The 21,643-nt window shown below is 41.3% G+C and overlaps 2 protein-coding genes across 4 annotated transcripts in view; one reads left to right on the top strand and one right to left on the bottom strand.

Annotated features, from left to right (window-relative positions):
- Positions 1-21,643, bottom strand: part of FANCM (FA complementation group M) — a 78,568-nt gene that overhangs the window by 51,246 nt on the left and 5,679 nt on the right. The window contains exon 1 of one of the 3 annotated variants that reach the window (XM_069783010.1): positions 6,948-13,087. The exons of the other annotated variants lie outside the window; for them this stretch is intronic. The gene's annotated coding sequence lies outside the window, so the exon portion shown is untranslated. Of the gene's footprint in view, positions 1-6,947; positions 13,088-21,643 lie in introns of those variants that run through there. 3 annotated transcript variants of the gene reach the window in all.
- On the top strand, positions 6,518-20,499 carry LOC104315343 (heme-binding protein 2-like). Its single transcript, XM_069783013.1, has 5 exons — positions 6,518-6,830; positions 13,094-13,185; positions 14,442-14,583; positions 15,987-16,170; positions 16,604-20,499. The coding sequence occupies exons 1-5, from the start codon at positions 6,605-6,607 to the stop codon at positions 16,773-16,775; spliced, it is 816 nt and encodes a 271-aa protein (XP_069639114.1). The 5' UTR covers positions 6,518-6,604; the 3' UTR covers positions 16,776-20,499.

The raw sequence follows: 21,643 nt of genomic DNA, 5'->3' as shown, positions 1-21,643 counted from the left end.
CAGATAAAGGCTTTTGAGGAATAATAGAAACAAAGCCTAAATTCTGAATGCTCTGGTGCATCTTAGGGTCCTCCTCTTCCCTAGTCCGGGCCTTCAGACTGGGATACCACGCTCAGGCAGCTTGCTGCTTTTGATCACAGGAACCCAGCTTGGCTGATCCGCGATGCCCACAGGAGCAGCTGGGAGGCCTCCAGGAGCAGCTCCGAAGGCAGGACGGTGGTGAGGAGCACTGCCTGTTCACGTCTCTTGCAGGAGTTGATGTCAGACCAGCTCTGTGGACTGAACATCCATCTGCGGCCACAGAGCCCCCAGGCACTTCAAAACCCTGTCTTCAGGTTTGCCTTGACCTGCAGGTAAAGTACCTAAAGGGGCCTACAAGAAAGCCAGAGAGGGACTTTTTACAAGGGCAAGGGCATGTAGTGATAGGACAAGGGGTAATGGCTTTAAACTGGAAGAGGGTAGAGTTAGATTAGATGTAAGGAAGAAGTTCTTCACTGTGAGGGTGGCGAGGCACAGAACAGGTTGCCCAGAGAAGTTGTGGATGCCCCATCCCTGGCAGTGTTCAAGGTCGGGCTGGATGGGGCTTTGGGCAACCTGGTCTAGTGGAAGGTGTCCCTGCCATGGCAGGGGAGTTGGAACTGGATGATCTTTAAGTTCTCTTCCAACCCAAACCATTCTAGGATTCTATGATACAGGCAGACAGGGACACTGCCTCACACGGCTCCCCAAGCAAAGTAAAGCACAGTCAAGAGACTCCATCCCGAATCATTCCTTCTAATTAAAACTAATGGATTAATTAGACCAAATAAACCACTAACACCACTAACAACAACTAAACACCAATTGGAAACCACAATATTGCTAGGAATTTCTGGAGGAAGGGGCGGGGGGGGGGGAGGAGGAAATCAAATTATCTTTTCTTAAAATGCAGTCAAACATTCACCAAGCCACTTGGAAGTCTAAATGCACAAGAAATTAATTTCTCATATTTGGTTTAGTTTTAAGCATTTAAAATTCAAAACTTTGTCTTTTACCAAATAGTTTGTTATTGTTATGTTGTTTTTAGATCTGGCCTGTATCTGACAAGTCACTTTAAAAGGACAGAGACAGAAATGTCTGTGCCAGCTTATAAAAAAAGGTGTCTAAAAAAAATATAAATTAAAAATGTCGACCATGCAAGGGATAACTCACTGCTTTTTATTTTAATGGGATACCACTGAAATAACATTTTACCTTCCTATTAAACCCTAAACAGCTGGACATGAGGACACTGGAAATGCTGAAGATCAAGCTTAAACTATGTCTCAAATAGTGGAAATGGAGTCACTCTCTGAACACAGACATGTTTCTCTAGAAAAGAAATTAATGTTTTCATTAAAAAGTAATGCCCATGTAAGTATAGTATTTCAGCACTGGTTTATTATCTCCTATACTTGTTGCATGATTTTTTTAAAAAGAAATTTCCATTACATGTACTTTTATGTCTCATCCCTTGACCTACTTTATAACATGTAAGAAAATTACATTGTCACTGTTTGCTCAATGTACACCCCTGCCTGATTTAATCAGCTTCTGCAAAACAAACCAAGGAAGACTATTATGAAAGACAGCAGGATCCAGTCACCTGGAGCTTCAAAACTAATAAGGAACAGTAAACATAACCTACTTAGAAGAGATACAGAAACAAGCACTACTCAGAGTGATTACATTTATCTTGCTTCCATACCTTTATTTTTAATTAAAAAGATAATACTTCTGGGAATTCTTCTCAATCTTTCCAAAACATTTAAGTGTTATGTTACCCATTAAAAAACAGAACTGTAGAATTAATTTAAAGTAATTGCTTACTAGGACTCATGGCTTTTTCTAGCTAACTAAATTGAGTTCAAAAAGGTGACAGATTTACTACCAATACATAAAAGACAACTGGTAAAGCTATCCCATAGTGCACTAAACTTGCCATGAGCATAAAGGTTTTTGCTGAACGAGGTATCTTCTGCAGCAAATCACACTGATTTTTTTGAAGCTTGTACCTGAGGTTAGCTTAAGATCTGCCATTTGGAGCTACAAAGGACTACCATGTGTATTACAAGCAGAACTGGCAAGGCAAAGAACCGTTACTATTTCAGCTACACCTCACTAAAACCTGCTATTAACCTGTTTTCTCTTGGCACAATATAAAACAAAGGCTCTAAACAGGTGACCTGGCCTAGTTATTTTACTGTGGATTTGCAAGCATTCTTTACCAAAGAAAAACAAGAAATCTGCCACACATAAATAACTGTAGTGCATTTCTGTCAGAGTACAGAAGGCAGGGTTTGAGAGAAACCACCCACTAAGTAGATTGTATCTTCACAAAACAAAAACTCTAAAGGTCCACTTCTATCCAGAGGAAAGGTGAAGTGCCAGGAAGCTCTCCACAGCACTCCCAGCCTCAACTGACAGACCTGACCAGGTTTATACAGTCACACTGCCCTTAAATAGAGCTGCCATCTCCCTTCATCTCCTTCCCCTGCTCTCCCAACTCAGCCAGCTCCAGCATTTTCAATGCCCAACATGCCACAGACCCCTTCCAAACATGCTGGGGCAGATGCAGAATTGGTGTGCAAGAAAATGAGACTACGTTGGCTGTCGGTGAGGTAATGTCACACCTAGAGCTGTGCAGGAGTGTTAACGTGACCCACCGACACGCTGGTCTGCCTTAACAAGGGACCACTACAGCCAGGAGCAGGGAAGTAGCACAAGCAGCTCCAGAACACAAATCCAGATTTTTGTTGTGGTCACGAACCACATGGACATCACGCTGCTCCTGCTCTCTGCTCCAGATTTTCAAAGGTTCAAGAAAGAGAGCGAAGGAAGACAAGAAAGGGAAAGAGGAGACTTATTCCAGGCTCTGGCCCCACCACCCACAGCTGGAAAGCCAGCTTAGAAGGTGTATTTATCAGAAGTCTTCACAATAGAGTTGTGATCATACTGTCCTGGGGGAGAGCAAACCGATTTTGGAGGAAGGTATGAAATCAATCAAGCCCTTCTAGAGCTCTAGGGAGCAGCAGCTCCAGTGAAGGTTAGATGAAGATCTAGAGCATTCATTGCTTTGTTTTAGGGCTGAAACTAGAAAGGTTTGGGTTTCACAAAGTGTGCTACCTTAAGAAGTGTCAGTGCAGTAACGTAATGTTCCTAAAAGTAACTTCCAGGAGGACATCCCAGGAACAAACCATGTTTAGTGTCTGCCAACTGTAACTCCAGGTTGAGTGACTGAGTCTTTAGACTCCATCAAAAAAGAAAGTAGCCGGAGCCATGAAGTCCAGTGGTGATCAGAGAACCGGACAGCCTCGTGGCCATAGGAGCACGTCTCACGGATGAGCTAGGGCAGCTTACACATATCCTTTACCCGACTGTAAAGAAACTTTTCAGGCACATGGAGTACATAAAGTTTATGTACAGAGTGAGAACAGTTTATTCTAACATTTGATGAAGCCTCTCAAATCATAGTGTAGTACATCAAAGAAGGGAAGGAGGACAATTATTAACAGAAAAGAATGTGGGTTTATGACAGAGAAGGCAACTGAGAAAGGCATTTGGAGCCATGACGAGTGCTCAGTTTTAGTTATTCTCCCTGTAAAACTTCAGAGTCATGACAAACAAACTCTAAACACGAGAGAGAAAAGTGTTATTTTGTGCAAGCTTTCTACTGACATTTTCTTACCTTTCCAATACTGAAAATAAAGCAACAGGGACACAGCAGGGTACAGTGTTTTTAAGCTGATCTTATAATTCTCCAAAACCAATACTGATCAACCTAGTAATGATCTTGGTGCCTCTGAAAGTTTTGTTGTCAAGTTTATATTAACTCATTCAGACACTTCACAGTCTTCCCACTCTCCAGGGATCTGTTACACATTGAACATATACCCTTCCTCCCTGGAAACTAGTATTCACCAAAAAGATAGAATAGTTTGTCCTCTTCTAGCATCTTGTCTTTTCTCCTGTTACAGCATTTTTCTTTTCTTAAAAGTTACAAAAAAAGAAGGCCTACAGTTTTTACTTTTCAATTAATTTCAAGGAGAACATTTTTTCTCTTTTACTTGAGAAGTTATAAGAGAGAAGTGGCTTTTCTATATAATCCGCCATTCAGTAAATGTCATCACTTTGCCATGGGACCAAAAGAAGCATCCTACTGAGGATGTTTCATATCCTCAGTTTGCAAGGCTGAACATTTGTTTTTCTTTTACATTCAGAGATACAACCTGGCAGGAAAGCACCAAGAATACAGTACTACCAAAACCCTATTATCTCAAGAGTGACTGTTCATTAGCCAACAGTCACACCCAAAGTGAACAAGTTGGGGGGAAAAAAGCCAAATACAACAAAAATCAGCTTTGTTCAACTCCAGTAGCAATCAGTTACTCTATTATCTGAGCTCATAGCAGCGTCTATACACAGCCCATGATACATCTTCAGTACTCTATCAAATGTAGCCCTTTGTATATAATTACTAAGCACATCATAAACCAAAGACAAATAAAATACACATGCAGTAATTTGTGCAGGTGGATCTTTAAAACAGAATCTTAAGCTCCTACCAGCCTCTTTCTCACAGGCAGCCAGTCAATACTCAGTGGCATTTCTCACAAACAGAGAAATTTAGCTGTGATTTTAGACAATTTTTCTGGTTGTTGTTTTTTGGGTTTTTTTTTCCCCATCTCCAGCAACAACGCTTAGCAATCCTTTAAACAGAGTAATTTCATTTAAGCAACCATTTATTCTCATAATTAAGTCTTGAACAAAAGAGTTGGGACTGTTTTCTGTGAGAAAGTGTCAGAATTACTTACGCAGGATAGGCAGAGGAAGAGCCTCTACACATTGCCTCAAAAAGTCGGCTCTTCTCAAGAATAATGGTTTCCTGGAAGAAATCTCCAAGAGCCAGGATGCCCCCACTTGGTAGTAATAATCCAAGTTCCAAAATCACAGGGAAAATTCCTTACCCACAAAACTGCAGTCAGTGTTTGTACTGCACTAAAATGTAGTTTAAGACACTACCTGTGATGTGGATCGTTTCATGTGCCTTACTTCAAGGTACCTACCCACAGCAGTGTAGCTGCCCCACCTTTGTGAGGAAGATCTGATAACTGTCCCAAAATACAGTCCATTTCAGCACATTTTCAATGAAACTTGAGGTTCTGTACACTAGGTAGTTGACCATGAAATCAAATCATCAGACAACCAAACACCACCTCCTACATTTGTCAAGGATTTGCCTTCTCAGTGAATTTCACATCAGAGAAGAGTCTGTGATGCTGATGTCCACAACTAAGAGGCCAAACATCCTCACAGTGGAACTATCTACTTCACTTACTGCAAGAAGTGCATTCCACTTTTCTGGAGGGAAAAAAAAAAAAAAAAAGCTAAATTCACTAGGAAAGAACTGAAGAACTGTTCTCTCAGGACATTCCCACTGGCAGTTGTTCTTCCGTTTGCAAATTCTCCAAGAAACAACAGTCCTTGGCTGGTCAGCTTTTACAGAAACACTTGATAGGAACAGCAGGATTTCAGTCTGTATTGTCAGAAGTACACAGACAGGACTTGCACATCTCTGGTTTTTAAGGCAATTGATACTTCATTGTCACACCAAGATTGGCCCCTGGGTTAGCTAACCAAAGCTGAGCCTGAGAGAAAGATACTGATCAGAAAAAAAAGGGGGGGGGGCAGGGAATTAAGCATCACATCAGAGTCAACAGTTATATCCCCAACCTTTGGTCTCTTCCTGCAAGCATCTCAACAGTGTATGGGAGAGGACTATTTTGCTATTTTTCTAAAATTCTAAAAGCCCAGAGGTTCCCCTTTCCTGCCCGTGCAAAAAGGACCGCAACACTCATTTCACATTAAAGTTGGAATGAGAGACAACTACAAGTAGAACAATATGCTCCACACATACCCCTGACTCAAATTCAGATCCTGCTTTAATTGTCATAGCCATCCCCATAACAGGTCTGCTCATCTACCTTTCTCATAAAGGCTTGCCTCAGCAATGGCAAAATTGTGCAGCTGTCAACTTCCAAAGCTGGACTTTCAGTAACAAAATGAGCCATGGCTTTTGCACTCCTAACTGGAGCCACTTTGGAATGACCTTGCAGACACCCCTGAATAAAATGAAAGATCTGCCTTTCAAGCGCAGTTTGAAAATATTAAAAGAGAGTTGCAATAAAGAAGGACTAACAGGAGATGAAGAGCAGTGGGGAAAAAAGATGATGAAGAGAATAGCTAGGAAAGAGAGCCCGAGTTAACAGCGAGAAGACATACGAAAGACAAACTTCTTTAAAACCTATACTGCTTGCATCCTACAGCGCCGGGTGAAGCTACAGCGCATCAGGACTGCTAGCAAAGTGGCGCCGGCTCTGCGCAGGGACCCTCTCCGGAGCTCCGCCAGCCCGAACCGCCCGCCCCCGGCACTGCCCCGGCGGCGGGCGGGCGGGCAGAGGCGGGGGCCGCCCCCGCCCGTGCCGGCGCTCGCCCCCCCGCCCGCAAATCCCTGGGCAGGGCGAGCCCTTCATAAAGCGGCGCGGCGGCAGCGCACCCAGCCCGCTCCCCGGCTCGGCTCGGCACGATGGAGACGGGCGGGTGCCGCATGAGCGGCGCGGAGCCCGGCGCCCCGGCGATGATCACGCTGGAGGACCTGGACGGGATGGCGGAGGACAGCCCCGACTCGGCGTACCACAGCAACGGCAGCAGCCTGGAGGAGGAGGCCGAGCGCATGGAGGACGAGGAGCAGGAGCGGCTGCTGAGCTACTGGCAGAGCGTGGGCAGGGGGCACCAGGTGGACGTGCCCCGGGGTAAGAGCCGGCCGGGCACCCGCAAGCGGGCAGCGCTCGGGCCGGGCTAAGCCGCTTACGCCCCCAGCGGCCCGCTGGGCTTTAGGGGGATTAGGGAGGCGGCATCGCTGAGCTTACCGGCCGGTACCGTCACCTTCCCGGTTACTCCTGACCTTCAGCTGCAGGGCGTCCCTCTCGGCAGCTCCGTGCGAGCTGCTCCGTGCCGGTGACGAGTTCCCCTGGGGAGCCCCCGCACGCGTTTCGCGGGGGGGTGCAGGGCCCCGACACCTGCGGAGAGAGCCCGGGGGAGCCTGTCCTGGGGGCTGGCACCCAGCTGTCCCCCCTGGAGAGGGCGCGGGGCAGGGCCGGGAGGAGCACGGTCCCCTTCGCCTCCCCACGGCAGCGGCAGGGTCACGCCGGCCAGCGGCGGGGAGGCCGGGTTAGGGACGCCTGGTGCGAGCAGCTGCGGCACGGCTGGCTCCGGGGCAGGGCTAGGGCTGGGGAGGTGCGCGGTACTGCAACACACGGCCATCCGAGCCGTGCGCGCTTCCCGCAGACGGAAAGTCTGCGGGGAAGCTTTGCACGGGGCGATTCGACAGATTTTTCTAACCTAGAGAAGCGGCTGTAGTCGTAGCGGATTGACCTGTTTGCACTAAGGAGGACTGATGCGAGTTTTCAGTCTCAAATTGACTACCTGCAAAAGCATTCTTCTTAAGAGTATCTCCTGTACCTATCCAAAAGGTTAGTTCTTTAAAGAAAGGTGGTTGAATTGAAAGATGGCACAGAGTAAACAAGTAAAAAGGATCAACTTTGCTTTTTGACACTAAGCCTCCTAGGCTTATCTTATTAAGAAATTGTTTCGTTTCAGTTTTGAGAAAGACTGAACCATCTGAAAGACTGTAACAAGTCAGGTAGCTCACAACAAGCAGCAGAGAGTAACTGCAAACTTAGCTCAGAGAATCAGAGAGAGATCATTAGCATCTCTGCTGTTCAGATAAATCACCTTCTAAGAGGACAGGAAGCAGCAAAACCTTGAACAAGACTGCACTAGACACTACCAAAATGAAATGACTGTTCTTTAAAAACTTTTTCTATATTCCAACACAGCAAAGAGGGTACAACTGCCTTTTCAAGTCACATGCAGAAGTCTCATCTTATCTTTCTAATGTTTTAACAATGAAAATTAACACCCCATCAGGTACTAAAAGAAGGGCATGGTCAGACTGAACAGAGTTCTCTGGCTTGCCTTGTCCTCACTGCCCCCTTATTGGGGGGCTCTTTGGATGCCCTGTGCCAGCAGTGCCAACCCATAGTTCCAAGACACATGCCAGCAGCCACGGGTTTGCGTCTGTAATCAGGACATCAAATCTGAAGGCTTCTGATTTTACAGGGGCACAGAGGCAGGGGGAGAGGTTTTAAGGCATACACGAGTGAGCCGTGAACACATGGATGCCAAGTTGCTCCTTAAGACTAGCTTTGTGTAGCAGAAAACAAGATTCCTTCCCACACAATTATCTGGTATTCTGATATATAGTGAAACAAGGCATTGAAATTCCTAAGATTTACGAGGCAGGATGTCAAATCCAGGAAATATGTCAAAACTAGTATTTTACCACATTTTAGTTACTATATTATAAAAGGTTTACTTTGTAGCACTAAGCAAACATTACAAAAATCTAAACAGAAGATTTTGCTTCAGATATTGTCTAGGGCTGTATGTCAGGAGGGGACTGCATCTCAGCTAGAACAGCCTAAGAGAGTGCCAGATGAGTTTACATGGTCCATTCAAAGTTCAAGTTAACTGTTAATATCCATGTTTGGTATCCAGTCAGCTAAAAGTGTACTTCAGCCCCAGGGAACACAGAGGCAACAGAGATGACTTTCTGGGAGGAGAAATCCTCCCTGTCAATAGGGAGCAGACTACCTCTCTTGACTAGTGTGCCCCAGCCAAGCAGCTGCTGTCACTGAAGCCACAACGCATGAAAATAGAAGAACTTTACTTGGCCGACTATTGACTGCCAGCCTGGTAACTGTGCAGGCAGAGAGCACTTGAGACCTTAACAACAGAATGTGTATTTCCTGTAGTCTAGTGGTAAAGTCTGCAAAATAAGAATATTACCACCCCTCTCATCAATAGCTCTGGACTGCCACAAGCTTTGACACCTGTTTTGTTCCACGGTGACAATATGTCTTTCAAAAAGATGACTTGCTTTGTAGCTTCTGTTAGCACCTTTTAAGGTAACAGGAACACTGTAAGCATTCTAAAAACCATAAGATTTTGTGAGATGTGAACAGATATTGCAATTTATCACTATTAACAAGATCTTAATCCTATAGACTGACTGGCCTGTGCCAAACCTTGCAACAAAAAGGTAAAAGAAAACAGAAGGTGCAGAAAGGTATAATCTAACTTTCTTGGCTTGAAAACTCTATTTTATCTACTCCCAGTAGAAGCAAAAAACATGCTACAGCAGTTAATTTTAAATTTCTCAATTCTGATTTCAGTGTAAGAACATTCATTAATAAGAAAGCTCAGGAAAATTGCTACCCATCAAAACCATCTACTTGCTAAAGCATAAAGTTGGCTAAAGATACTCAGTGCACCAAGAAGCATGCTCTGAGGTCAAGTACCCAGGCTCCAGATCAAACTTTAGATCTGAATTGCAGGTGGTTTTCCATCAATTCCAATGTACCTCCCCTGCTGAGGTTACCTCACGTAAGTGGCAGCAAGGCTCTGCTGGTACAGAGGCTGCTGGACAGCCAAAACATCTGTCAGCTGAAGGAAGCATGTGAGGAAGGACTACAGAGTCTCCACCGCTGGGTCATCCCAGTGGTGCAGCCTCACGCTGAAGCCCACCCCAGCCCAGCACTGAGCCTGCTTCTTAAGATGGTGCTCGTAGACACTTCCCAGAGCTGTTTCTCCAAGGTGCATGTCTAGTGGTTCTTTTCAGCATGAAGATTTTGGTTCCCAGCATTGCAAAGCCTGTCTCCTCTAGAATGACAGAGTTTTGTGTGCATGTACATTATTTAAGGGCACAGCTGACAAGTACATCCCACTTCAGCAGCACTCCCAGCAGGTCCAATCAGACACAAATTAAGACATGCAACAATTTAAATACTGTTCAGTCTTGCTGCTACGAACAAGTCTTGTCAAATGTGCCTTATCTATATAAATCCCTTTGTAAAGATTTGCCTGTTTCACAATACCTACCTATAGTAGCATCTGTAATCACAATTTTGAAATTGAATTAAACCAAGCCTTTACCTAGCTACGCTGCTACAACTCATCGTGCCTTGTTTTGTCACACCAGTATTCAAGTTTGCAAGCTTGGACTGACAGATGACATGTAAACCAAGCAACTCACTTGCTTTTGGGCAGTATAATCTAAAGTATTTTACAGATTAAAATATTTATAATCCAAATGTTATACCATCCTGCCTGACAGGTGTGGATTCACAAACTGAAGAATAAAACTCCCCAAAGGACTTTAATTAGCTGTAATCCCTATCCTGTGCATTAATATGGAAGAAAAAAAAAAAAATATAAACCCCTCCACACTTATCAATAAAGGAATCTAAAAATAGAGTTAACATTTCTAGAGTCCTAAAATGTTTCCTAATTCTTGAGTACTCTGTGGAAAGTCTAATGTACTTTTATTTTTCTCTCAGCCTCCAAAGACATCAATTTCACATGTCAGTTATTAATTAAATGTTTCCCAATCACATTTTAAAAAAAGAAGTTTAAAATTAACTAAAGTTTAGCTTTCTCCCCCTTATTAAAACCATCTTTACTATTCCAAATAGTCTTAAAGCTAAAACCCCTGCACTGGATGCCAGGAGATGTAGGTTTGATTCCCAGCTCAGCTACAGATTTACTGAGTGACCTCGGCCAAGTTAATTCTCCTGCATCTTAATTCTCCTCTTCTCTGCAACATGGATAATACTCTTTTCCCCTATCATCCTGCCTTTTCCACTTAAGATGCTGAGGCACTTAAAACACCTAAGAGAAGGGCTCTTATTTCAGTTGAAACTTTAGTCCTTTTCATGCATGTCTGATATATACCATGAGGTAGTGTGGCAGAAATTCACATCCAGACTTTCAAACACTGTACATAAAAATTAAGTTTCTAATCCTCTATCAAAGTACACAAATGTTTGCATTACTTCACCTTTGAAAAGCAAGGGACTAAGTCTTTTCGAAGAGAGGCTTTCCATTCCTAAGACTAACCTTATATCCAGAGTTTCCAAGCCTGTCTGTTAGGGATCAACTTCTAAGCAGAATTTATTTACGAACTGCAGCTAGAACTGATGTCAAGATAACCATAGTTGCGAATACACCTAATCCAACCACATTTAAATGACAAAAATTGTAGGAGAACAGAAGTACTAGAATATGCTAGTATTATATACGCAAGTATAATATATTTTCTCCTTCTATCCATTTGAGCTTGGCTGGAAAGTGTACATTAATACAGACTGGATGATTGGTAGTGTCACTACATCTAGAAATAGAGAACAGGTTCGTTATTTAATTTCTTACAAAATGTGAGAATGATTCAAAAAGTCACAGCACATTTCAGTTCCATCTCAGTATTGGCAAGCGAGCATGCAGGTGCTTACAGTTCTTCAACAACAGTCAACTATTAACACTCTCCTTCACATAATGAGCCACCAAAATGTGAGCTGAGATCAGAAGTGATGACACATTAGACTGTACTCCAAGCCCTTCTCGTTCCAAAGGGCAAGACGACAGTCAACGGCAAACATAAGAAGCATGCAAAACAGAGGGTGTCCCTGTTAGTCAACTTAAGTTAGTACATTCCATTTAATCTTTACTAGTGGTTTATGGTAACTATGACTATTTGAGAACATTGAACCACCGTATTTCTTTCTGCCGGGTGTAATGGAACCTGACAAACAGAACACAAGTTACAAAGCTTGCTTTGCTCTACTCCCATCTTTATGTAAATTATGTTTGAACTTTGCTAGAATGTTAATATTCACTCTAAGTCACTTCTGCCCCTTCCAAACTGAAATAAAAACTTTCAGACAGCACATACCTATGAAACTACTATGCAACAAAAAGAGATTTGTGTCAATTGACACGAATCTGTGTTCCAATTTCTTTGTTAAATAATCACATCTTCTTAAGACACATTTCTTCAGTGAAGTATACATTGAGGAATTTTAAGTTTCCTCATCTTCTACTTCTTTAGCTTAACAGGACACTTTTCTCCTCCCTCATCTATAGTTTCAGCACTTTTCTTTTAAAGAAAGTATAAACATCTATTTACGCTGAGTAGGTATAATATGTAGAATTAACCAATACAGAACTATGAAATAATTCAGGTTGTAAGGAGCCCCTGGAGATCTGTAGTCTAACCCCTCATTAAAAGCAGGGCTAATTGCTGAGTTAAGTTCCTAACTTCCGGGTTTCAGGTTGCTCAGGGCCTCATCCAGCTGACTTTTAAATTTTTCGAAGGACAGAGGCTCCATAACATCTCTGGGCCCCCGTCCCAGCGGTTGATCACTCACACTGTGATTTTTGGGTTTTGGTAGTGTTTTTTCTATACCTAATCAGAATTTTCTGTATGGCAATTGTATGTCTGCTGCCTCTCACCCTATCACTGTATACCTCTAAACAGAGTCTCAGTCTTCTCTATATCCTTCCACTAGGTGGTGGAGACTGCACTTTGATCCCCCCTCCACACCCCACCTTCACTTTCTCCCCTCCAGCCTGAGCACATCGGGTTCTCCCAGCCCCTTCTATGCTCCATCCTGCCCTAACCAGCTGGGCAGCCCTCCACCAAAGTATTTTGAGTTCATCAATGCCATTGCTGTACCATAAAGTGAAATGCAGCTTCATGAGCACCAAACAGAATAGCCACCACCCTTGACCGGCTGGCTGCAGTCTTGCTGATACAGCCCAGTGTGTGTCCTGTTCTGTGCAGTCTTCTGAAGCTACAAACAAAAGTTCACGTTCTCTTCTACTTCTTAATTAAAATATTTGTTTGCCTTTTATTTTGAAATCCTCTCCTGGCAACACCAGCACAGAGCCAGGAGACTGGTCTCCCCCAAAAGCTTTCCCTAGACACCTGTGCAATTGCAGTATACGAGGAATGGGAGAGCGAAATCTGTTCCCAACAGTACAGAGACAGAAGCCTGTTAACCTCTATTAATATTGAAGAGCAAACTAAACTTACAAAACTTAAACTTTGTTACAAAAACAAGGTCCCCAGACTCCTTCCTACATCTAAAATTGTAAATGTGTTATTTTGTTACAGAGATGGCAGAGCCAATTCAGCAGCTGACTAGAAATAACAATCCCCAGGAGAGACAGACCATCCCATTTACTCTGATCCAGCGCAAAGAAAAGGTACCGTTTCCCTTCCCAGTTGAGGTTTTAACAGTGTTTTCAGTATTCATACCTAGCTTCCAAAAATATGTTTCTTTATAAAATTATTGTAACCATTCAGGATTTTTAATATCATAAGTGCAAAGCATTATAACTGGATAACTACATTTCATTTTTAACACCTCACCACTCTTACATGTGTGAATTTTTCTTTTTTGTACGGTAGAAACTAGCAGAAATGTCAGAAGATGGCAAGGAATTAAAGTCTTTGTGACACTTTATAATTAATTTAACAAAACCCCTCTTATTTTGACATTTGAAATAAAAATGCTTATTCATTTAAATGAATGCACTTGCTTCTTTGCACAATCATGTTAACAAAACCTTAGCAAAGAATACTTGAAAGAGATTAATATCTGACTTTAAAACCAAACATGTGCTTCTGTATCATGGATCATTATTAAACAAAGCAGCAATTTACAAATCCATCTTATCAAAGCCATCTTATCCTCTAATGAAAAATTGAAACATGTCTAGCAAATTGTTTACAGCTCAGGAAATGTGCAAACAAGTGTCTAACCTTAAATACATGACAAGTCAAGAAAATCTTTACTAACCATGTATAAAGAATTCTTGTCACATTTCTTTTAAGTAGATCTATATAATTCAAATTTATAAATGTCACAATTTGATTGAGTGTATTTCACCTAAACAGTTTGGGACTTCTGACTATTTATGCTGTAATTAAATGCTTGAAAGCAATTTCTTAGTACTACTGTAATAACTGCAGATAAAAAATAAGGTTATTCAGTGTTAATTCCAACTAAATGGTTAATACTGCAAGCCCAAAAGATGGCAGTTTCTTATTTTAAAGGAGAGCTACCTAGAAGTCTGCTGAAATAAATTTTGGCCCCAGATCAGCAGCATATCCCTTCTTAATTCATACGAGGAAGGATTGAAATTCACATGTTCCTTTCAAGATCATTTTACTGACAGTTGAAAAAAGATGCCATTATTCTTGTACTCATGTAAGATGCACATACTGCATTGGTTTTGGATATCTACTTATTATATACCAGCTTGGACCTTGAAATGAAGCACATGTGAACTAAGTATTAAACAGAACGCACTTAAGGTGTAGCTGACACTGAGACTTAAAATCTGATTTCTCTATGCTGCAAGTAAAGCACTGGAATATTGTTTGACTTTTATTTGTTTGCACGGGTTTTTTAGGCGATTAACTTAAAATACAAATTATTATCTTACTGCATTTCCAGCTTGGAGATCTGCTTTACGAAAAACGTCAGTATGGAAAAGCCAAGTGGGCTTGTATAAAAATGAAAGAAAAACAGTATGAACAGAGCATATGCCTTGGATTCATGAAGCTTATGAGGTACATTTGTGAGCAGAATTCCTCAGGTAATTGGTACCCCAATTCTACGTTAAAGTTAAAACATTTTATTTATGCACTAGCTCCTCCTAATTGGGAAGATACTTTCATGAGCTTCTTCCAAATACACCACCCTGTCTAGACGGATGTTTTCCTGTAATACAGCCTTTCCAGCAGAGTCTAAACCAAAGTGCTGCTCCCTCTGCATACGTGCTAGAAGAGAACATCTGCGAGAAACCACCACTGTTTCTAGGGGCACTGTGACCACCACAACTGCCTGAGAATTGATACTGGCTATTTCTGTAGGCTGTCAGCCATACATTAGGCTTTTGCTACAGAATTTTAGTGGTTTAGTTTTCACAGCAGTACTGAAATCACATAGTCTAAGAACCTACTCAGAGTGTAATGCCAAAAGAGACCATAATGTTTTGCCTCCATTTTAGTTTATGATACTTAACTTGCGTATGTCTGAGTGGACACCAAAAATTTGTGGTTGAAGCATATTTTCCAGAAAGATAATCTAGTTTTAACACAAGTACTTTAATGGCAAGTCCACCATGTCTCTGATAACTTGTGCCTGCATGAAAAATGTGCACCTATTTTCCAATCCGATTTAATCTGGTTTTAACTTCAGCCATCAGTTCTCATTTTTTTCCTTCTCCAGTTGATTAAAAAGTTTTGCAATGCCCAGTGTTTTGTTCCATAATAGTACATGTGTTGCATTCAAGTCAACCCTTAATTTTCTTTCCAAGAAACTGAAAGCATTGATCATGAAAGCTTTTCCTTAATCAGGTATCTTCCCCACTCTCTCCATTCTTTTAACCCTTTAACATGGTTTAAAAGTAATTTTGGCTTGAGAACAGTACAGTTTTGTTTTCAAACTGTGTACAGAAGCAAAGTTCGCACTCCTAGTCATCACTGCTACCTACACAGTCAGAAATCACAACCTTTTCCTATAGCACTGCAAAAAACATAGCAACATGTTTGGTAACAGCAAATCCTAAATGAATTCACAATGCAGCCCCCTTGTCTTGCCTACATTGTTTGTTCCTAAATATTTAAAACATGATACAAGGTCAGTTTACAAGATAAACACAACCCTCTGAAGAGGAGGAAAGAAGTTAAGTCAAACTCCTTGCCCTACACAAAGATAGGAGAGCTCACCAAATACCACATTTTAGACACACATGCACACATATTTGCATGTGTAGATTCTAGAGATATATACACACACACAAACTACAAGGCATAATAAAATGCTACTTCCACTTGGAATACACAAACCCATTTTCTAAAACATCCTACTGAATACCTTTTCATAATGAAACTGCTCTGTGGTACTCACTTTGTATTATTCAGTGTGAGTTCAGAAGTCAAGCACCATATGTAGACTTCCATTTGTATTTTCTAAAAGTCATGTATGTCTCCTCAGGACTGTACTTGGGGATAACAATACCCATTGTGACCATAGTCCATACAAACGAATCTCAGTCGGAGATGACACAGTCAGTGACAGTAGCATATTACCTGCCTGAAGTGCTGCAGGACGAGCCACCTCATCCTTTTGATTCTGACATAATAATTGAAGAATGGCCTTCTACTATTGTTTATAGTAGGTAAGAAGCATTTTTATTTTGTTCTAGTAAAAATGGTAAAAAGTTGCAATTTGGGCATGTTACGTCTTTTAAATCAAGTTCTAAAAGCTAACAAACAGTAAGACTTGATTTTCAGTAATTGTTAAAAGCTGCCTGCTTTATCAAACTGGGATATTCAGGAAATAACGGTTACCAACTTAGTTGGTAAAATGATGCATCTGTAAACGTGAGATATAACAGCATCTCAGAACACAGACTATTCTGTGTAGCTGGGGAAAAAAGTCTGACATATCAGTGAAAATGTTAAGAAAAAATTGTTATCTGTTTGAGATCAGTCACAGTCAGGTAGTATCATTTGTGAAACATGACTAAATAATTTAGAAGGAGGCATTTTTTAGGCTCTGGAAAAACTGTGGAATTTAAAAAGAACTTGATATGAAGTTGATTGTTACAGGAGCTTCAGAGGAATCACCAATGAAGACTCTATAATGAGAGAAATAAACCTGTTGGCAGAAATTCTGGAGAGTCCCGAGTTATGTTTGCAGGACACGTTCATCATTGCAGGATACACAAATCCAGCTGCTGCCAATCGACACAATGAGATATGGTTCCTTCAAAGACCATAGCCTCTCATTTCTGATGCTTGTCAGTCACAAGAAGCAGTTCTGATTTACTGGCAGAATCTTACAGGTGAATCACATGAGACTAGATGTCAAACCCTCAAAGATTTTAGAAATGTGGCTTTTAGTCAGTTTAGCAAGGCAATCACTCCAACTTAATAATCAAAGGTAACACCTGAAACATACACCTATGTCAACTTTCCTATGTCAACTTTCACAGTTTTTACACAATTTTATGGAGATTTTTAGCACTTTAAAGGTTAGTTCACCTTATCTTTTTTTACAAGATAAGGGAGACAGAGACCTCTCTCCTCATCCACTTATTAGCACCTCTAGACTGCTTGTGGCTTGGGACGGTCCTAGGGGAGATCCTGGGGCCCATGGCCTAGCCTGCTCTGGGTACCTAGTGCTGCACCAGGACACAAAGTCCCTCTTGGGGCTTTCAGTGGGACACACATTAAAAGCACCTCACACATGCAGGCTATGCTTCAGAAAAAGAATGCTTGGGCCTTAATTTCTGAAGAAAACTACCAGATGTAGACCACTGAGATTAAACCAATGAGTAAGAGTAGGCCAACACTGACTACTTTTAATGTCATTATCTGTGGCGCAAAGATTCTTAATGCTTACCTCAAAAAGCGTTCAACCAAAGTACTTTTAACCTTGAGAAGAGACCAAGGTGGCAGAACAGTCCTAATGGCGATTAAAGTTTTGATAGCAAAAGTTACAGGTTACCTTAATCACACACTCATAGTATTCCCATGACTATATTCGGCATTCCTAAATAGAAAGTGGTTATTCTCAACTCTTCAGTTTTCTGAACACTTTCTTCTTACAACTTTGCTGAATGTTAAAACACCGCAGCTGAAGTAATTTGTTTGGTACTTTTCACACTCTTCTGGCAGTACCACACTATTAATGTTCTAAATGATACAAATATTTCACAGAATCACAGAAAAAATTTCAGCCAGAAGTGACCTCTGGCAGTCACCTGGTCCAGCTCTCTGCTGCGCTGCTGGCAGAGCAGGCTGCTCAGGGCCTCACACAGTCGGATTTTGAACATCTCCAGGGATGAGGAGCCCATAATCCCCCTGGGCCCTGTTCCAGTATTTGACCACCCTCACTGTGAGAATTTTTCTTCCCAATATCTAATTTTCCATATTGCAGCTTGTTTCTTTTACGCTTCATCCATATGATAATTCTTCAAGTAGACAACTGCTAGTCTAGCACACTGTGATTGAAAGACAAGCTCACATAGTTCTACATGCATCAGAAGGTCTGAAAGCAGCATTCATGCTTTGCTGTTTACTACAGTTAAAGAGCACCTACTGCACTTTAGAATCAGGGTAGCAAACAGTTTTGCTCTCAAAAATCCCTTCTTAATATGTCCCGTTACAGATCTGATGGTAGAGTTTAATCTTAATAGAAGTAAATGTCTTTTTATATAAAATTTCATTAAGTACATCACCAGCATTATTTATTGATTACAGGGTTTAGGCTTTAAATAGAGCTTTTGCGTTCTTCAGTTACAGCATACAAAACAGCAACCAGAGCCAGTGTCAGCTAGCTTACAGTAGAGTTAACTGGCAAACAAAATGGATTTATGTAGTACTTCTGACTGAATAAACAAACAGGTCTCAAGAGCTTTAAGGCTCCCGGTTCCACACGGCGCTCTGCTGCACCACACTGACTGCCGGCTTAACCCGAAAGCCCCGGCTGAGGAGCCAGGTCAGAGTGCCGGCTGGCCCGGCCGAGCGTGCTCACGCGTGGGCAAGGCGCCTTCTGGTGGCTGCTGCTCGCAGAGACCCCTCGGGGAGACAGCTGGGCGAAGGGGGGGAAAAACAAAAAACAAAACAAAACAAAAAAACAACAAAAAGAGAGAGAAAAGCCTTCGTTTTGACACAGGCAAACTGATAGTCTTTCTGAGGAGGAAAAAAGAAAAAAAAAACCAACCCCACAAACACCACACAAAAAAGGCAGTCCTTACTTTCTTCTGGATGTCCGATATCCCTAGCTGTTCAGAGACCCCGCATGAGTCCAGCACAGACATTTGTATTGCCACAAATTAACTGGATGTTAAACTGTTGGGGGGGAATCTCAGAAAAGACTGTGGGTTTGGGATCTTTCTTACTCCAGCCAGAAAACTATCAAAGCTGGTTTGCCACATGACAGCACAGATGTCACAAATGAGGAACTACTTTGTCCAACGTGCCAATTTAAATGCACGTCAAAGTATTTCTTTTATGCGCCAATTTAAATGCACATCAAAGTATTTCTTACTTAACAGAACAAGGCAATGAAGGTACCTGTCATGTCTTTTATTCCTCTCAATTTGTTCAAGATACAGGATCATAGCCGGAGGGGGGCAGGGGGAGAGGAGAAAAAAAAAGAAAAAAAAAAATCAGACTTCCTTTTCAGTATGTTGGATTATTTCCTGTTTGATTTTTATTTATTTTGCTTTTCATTTATTTTTAACATTTCCTCAGACTGTTGGAAATGCTAGCCAGTATTAAAATGAAAGCTAACAGGTTAATGAAAAACAACAAAAAGTTTTTAAAAACTGAGTTGAGTAGAGGGCCCAGGGAGGCATTAAATAACAGATTTTGTTTTGCCCTCACACCCCCCTCCCAAGATTTTCATAATAGCAAATAAAAACAATTTTTACCTTTGACAAGATTTTATGGCAAAATAAAGAAGCTTCTGCAACTTGGTTGCTTTTGCCAGCTATGAAAATTATTTTAATGCTTTGGCACAACAAATGTCAAATAGTTATCGGAAGTAGTTAAATCCTCTCGCCATAAAGTACCAGTTTGTACATAGTTTACATTTTAAATGTCTATTACAAAAAGCATTTGCTGTATCTTATGTCTCCTTTCATAGGCAATCTTCACCTAAATACTTCTGTGACTCAGCTACTTGTGGGTATGTTATAGAAACATTGTTGTTACTGAAATATAAAACTAAGCTATTTATCTGAATGTGCTGATATCCTAACTGCAGCAAAGTGTTCAGTGTTGTTTTATGTAAAACTGTGAATTCCAAGATAGTATTTATTTTGACTTACATTAGACAGCTTCTGCTGCTGAGAACCAATTAATCTCAAGTTTGAAGATACACTTTATGGCTATGGATCATTGTACCAACTTCTGTAACTGGCCCTCACAAGCACGGGCATAAAGAATTGTGTTTTTTCACTGACACACGATAAAGTTTGCTTAATAGTTACACCAGCAAATACCAAGGAAATGTTACTATTACTCAAATACATCACTTCAGAAAGTCTGGAAACATCACGTCAAGCATGATTACCTAACTCCTGTTACCAGAATAGGCATTTTTTTATTATTATCCACCTGTGGCTCTATTTTGTAAGCCATTAATTAATGGATTTTCATTTTTAATTTGAAGTTATTGGATTTCCACTATTCAAAGGAGATAATAAAACAGAATTCACCCATATTTTTTGAGGATTAAATGACATAGCCTTAACAGATAAATGTTGTCCTGCATACTGTGTATTTTCCAAACAAGCATTAGTGCCTCAAAGGTTTATTCCAGCTATTGTGATACTCAGGGCCTTGCTTATTGTATGTATACAAATATAAACATAATTTATCCGGCATTGTTGCGTTGTGCTGTTTTACACTATCCTTCATTTTCACTGAAATGTCGTCTTGTTTACTGTTACTGTTTGTCAAAATTAAAGATAATGATCTTATTGTGCAGAGTACCCCAGCTTTCATTTTTGTAATGAACATACAAGTCCTTTTGCTATCTCTCCTTTGAATGGGAACAGCAGAAGTCACAAGTTGCTATTCTGATTTTACAAAAGCCATTTAAGCCCCACATTTGAAACGGTTGCTCTAAGACCCACAAAACTTAAATAGCTTTCAAAAGAACATACATTCTTTGAAATAAACATGTACATTTGGAGCTATGCGTCTATGTGCTGCAGCCAGCAGGCCTGCTAGCAAACTCACTCCTCCTCACTGCAGAAGCCATTGGCAAGCCCATTTTTGTCAAGCGTCCAGCACAGTCTCCCCCAATTCTTACTGCAGCACAGACTGGGGTAGGACTGGTTTCAGAATCAAACTGTAGAGAAGCAGTACTTAACAAAGAGCGACATATGCATAGTTTTCTCCTAAATCCTGATGCCATTCAGAACATACTTCACGACTGATTCTTTTGGCAAGGGACAAGGATAATGCAACATGTACTTGTTGCTTCTCTGTGGCTGCAGTCATACACCCTGATCTCAAGCCAATCAGAAGCCAAAACACAGGAGTCCAGTAAACGGTGTAATTTAACTTCAGGGCATGGCTGAGGTCCACTGCTGTGCCACAGAAAACTGCACTACAGAAACACCTCTGCAGAAACGGAGGTACAGGAGCCACTTTTGAAAGCGCTGAAGTCTCTAAGACTAAGGCTTGGCTTACCCAGGAACACTGGAAAAGGCTGGGGCACCATCCTTTCGCACCCTCTCTATTGTTACAAGTCATATTTTCTAAGTAAAGCAGTAGCAATACAAATGCAAATACCAGATCAAAGAAAGGAAATGGAAACCACTGAAGCCACAGTGACAATTTAGTCAAAGTTTGTTTATATGCCTCAATTACAGCAGATTAGCCAAACCTACATGCTTATTTCAGCTTAAATCTCAAGTGAAACACTGCAAATGAAATCCCTGCACTCAATACGAGCATTCAGAGGCACCTGTAGTGATGCAAAACTATCTTTGAAGTTCTTGCTAGGTTATCAGTGGAACTTCCTCATTTAAATACACTCTCAGGTTACTGGTTTGAAAACAGCTAATTCAATCTAGAAAAATGAACGAACAAGTTTACCTTCCAATGGTCTTCACATAAACTACATCA

This window comes from Haliaeetus albicilla, chromosome 5, assembly GCF_947461875.1.
Source record: "Haliaeetus albicilla chromosome 5, bHalAlb1.1, whole genome shotgun sequence".
In the NCBI taxonomy this organism is placed as follows: Eukaryota; Metazoa; Chordata; class Aves; order Accipitriformes; family Accipitridae; genus Haliaeetus; species Haliaeetus albicilla.
The sequence above is the reverse complement of the archived record's forward strand: the minus strand, read 5'-3'. Positions and strand labels throughout refer to the sequence as shown.

Excerpts from the sequence above, each read along its gene's own strand:
- LOC104315343 (XM_069783013.1), top strand. The coding sequence starts at position 6,605 with ATGGAGACGGGCGGGTGCCGCATGAGCGGCGCGGAGCCCGGCGCCCCG. Across the intron at positions 6,831-13,093 it reads CCAGGTGGACGTGCCCCGGG|AGATGGCAGAGCCAATTCAG; the intron begins GTAAGAGCCGGC and ends ATTTTGTTACAG. Across the intron at positions 14,584-15,986 it reads TTGTGAGCAGAATTCCTCAG|GACTGTACTTGGGGATAACA; the intron begins GTAATTGGTACC and ends ATGTCTCCTCAG.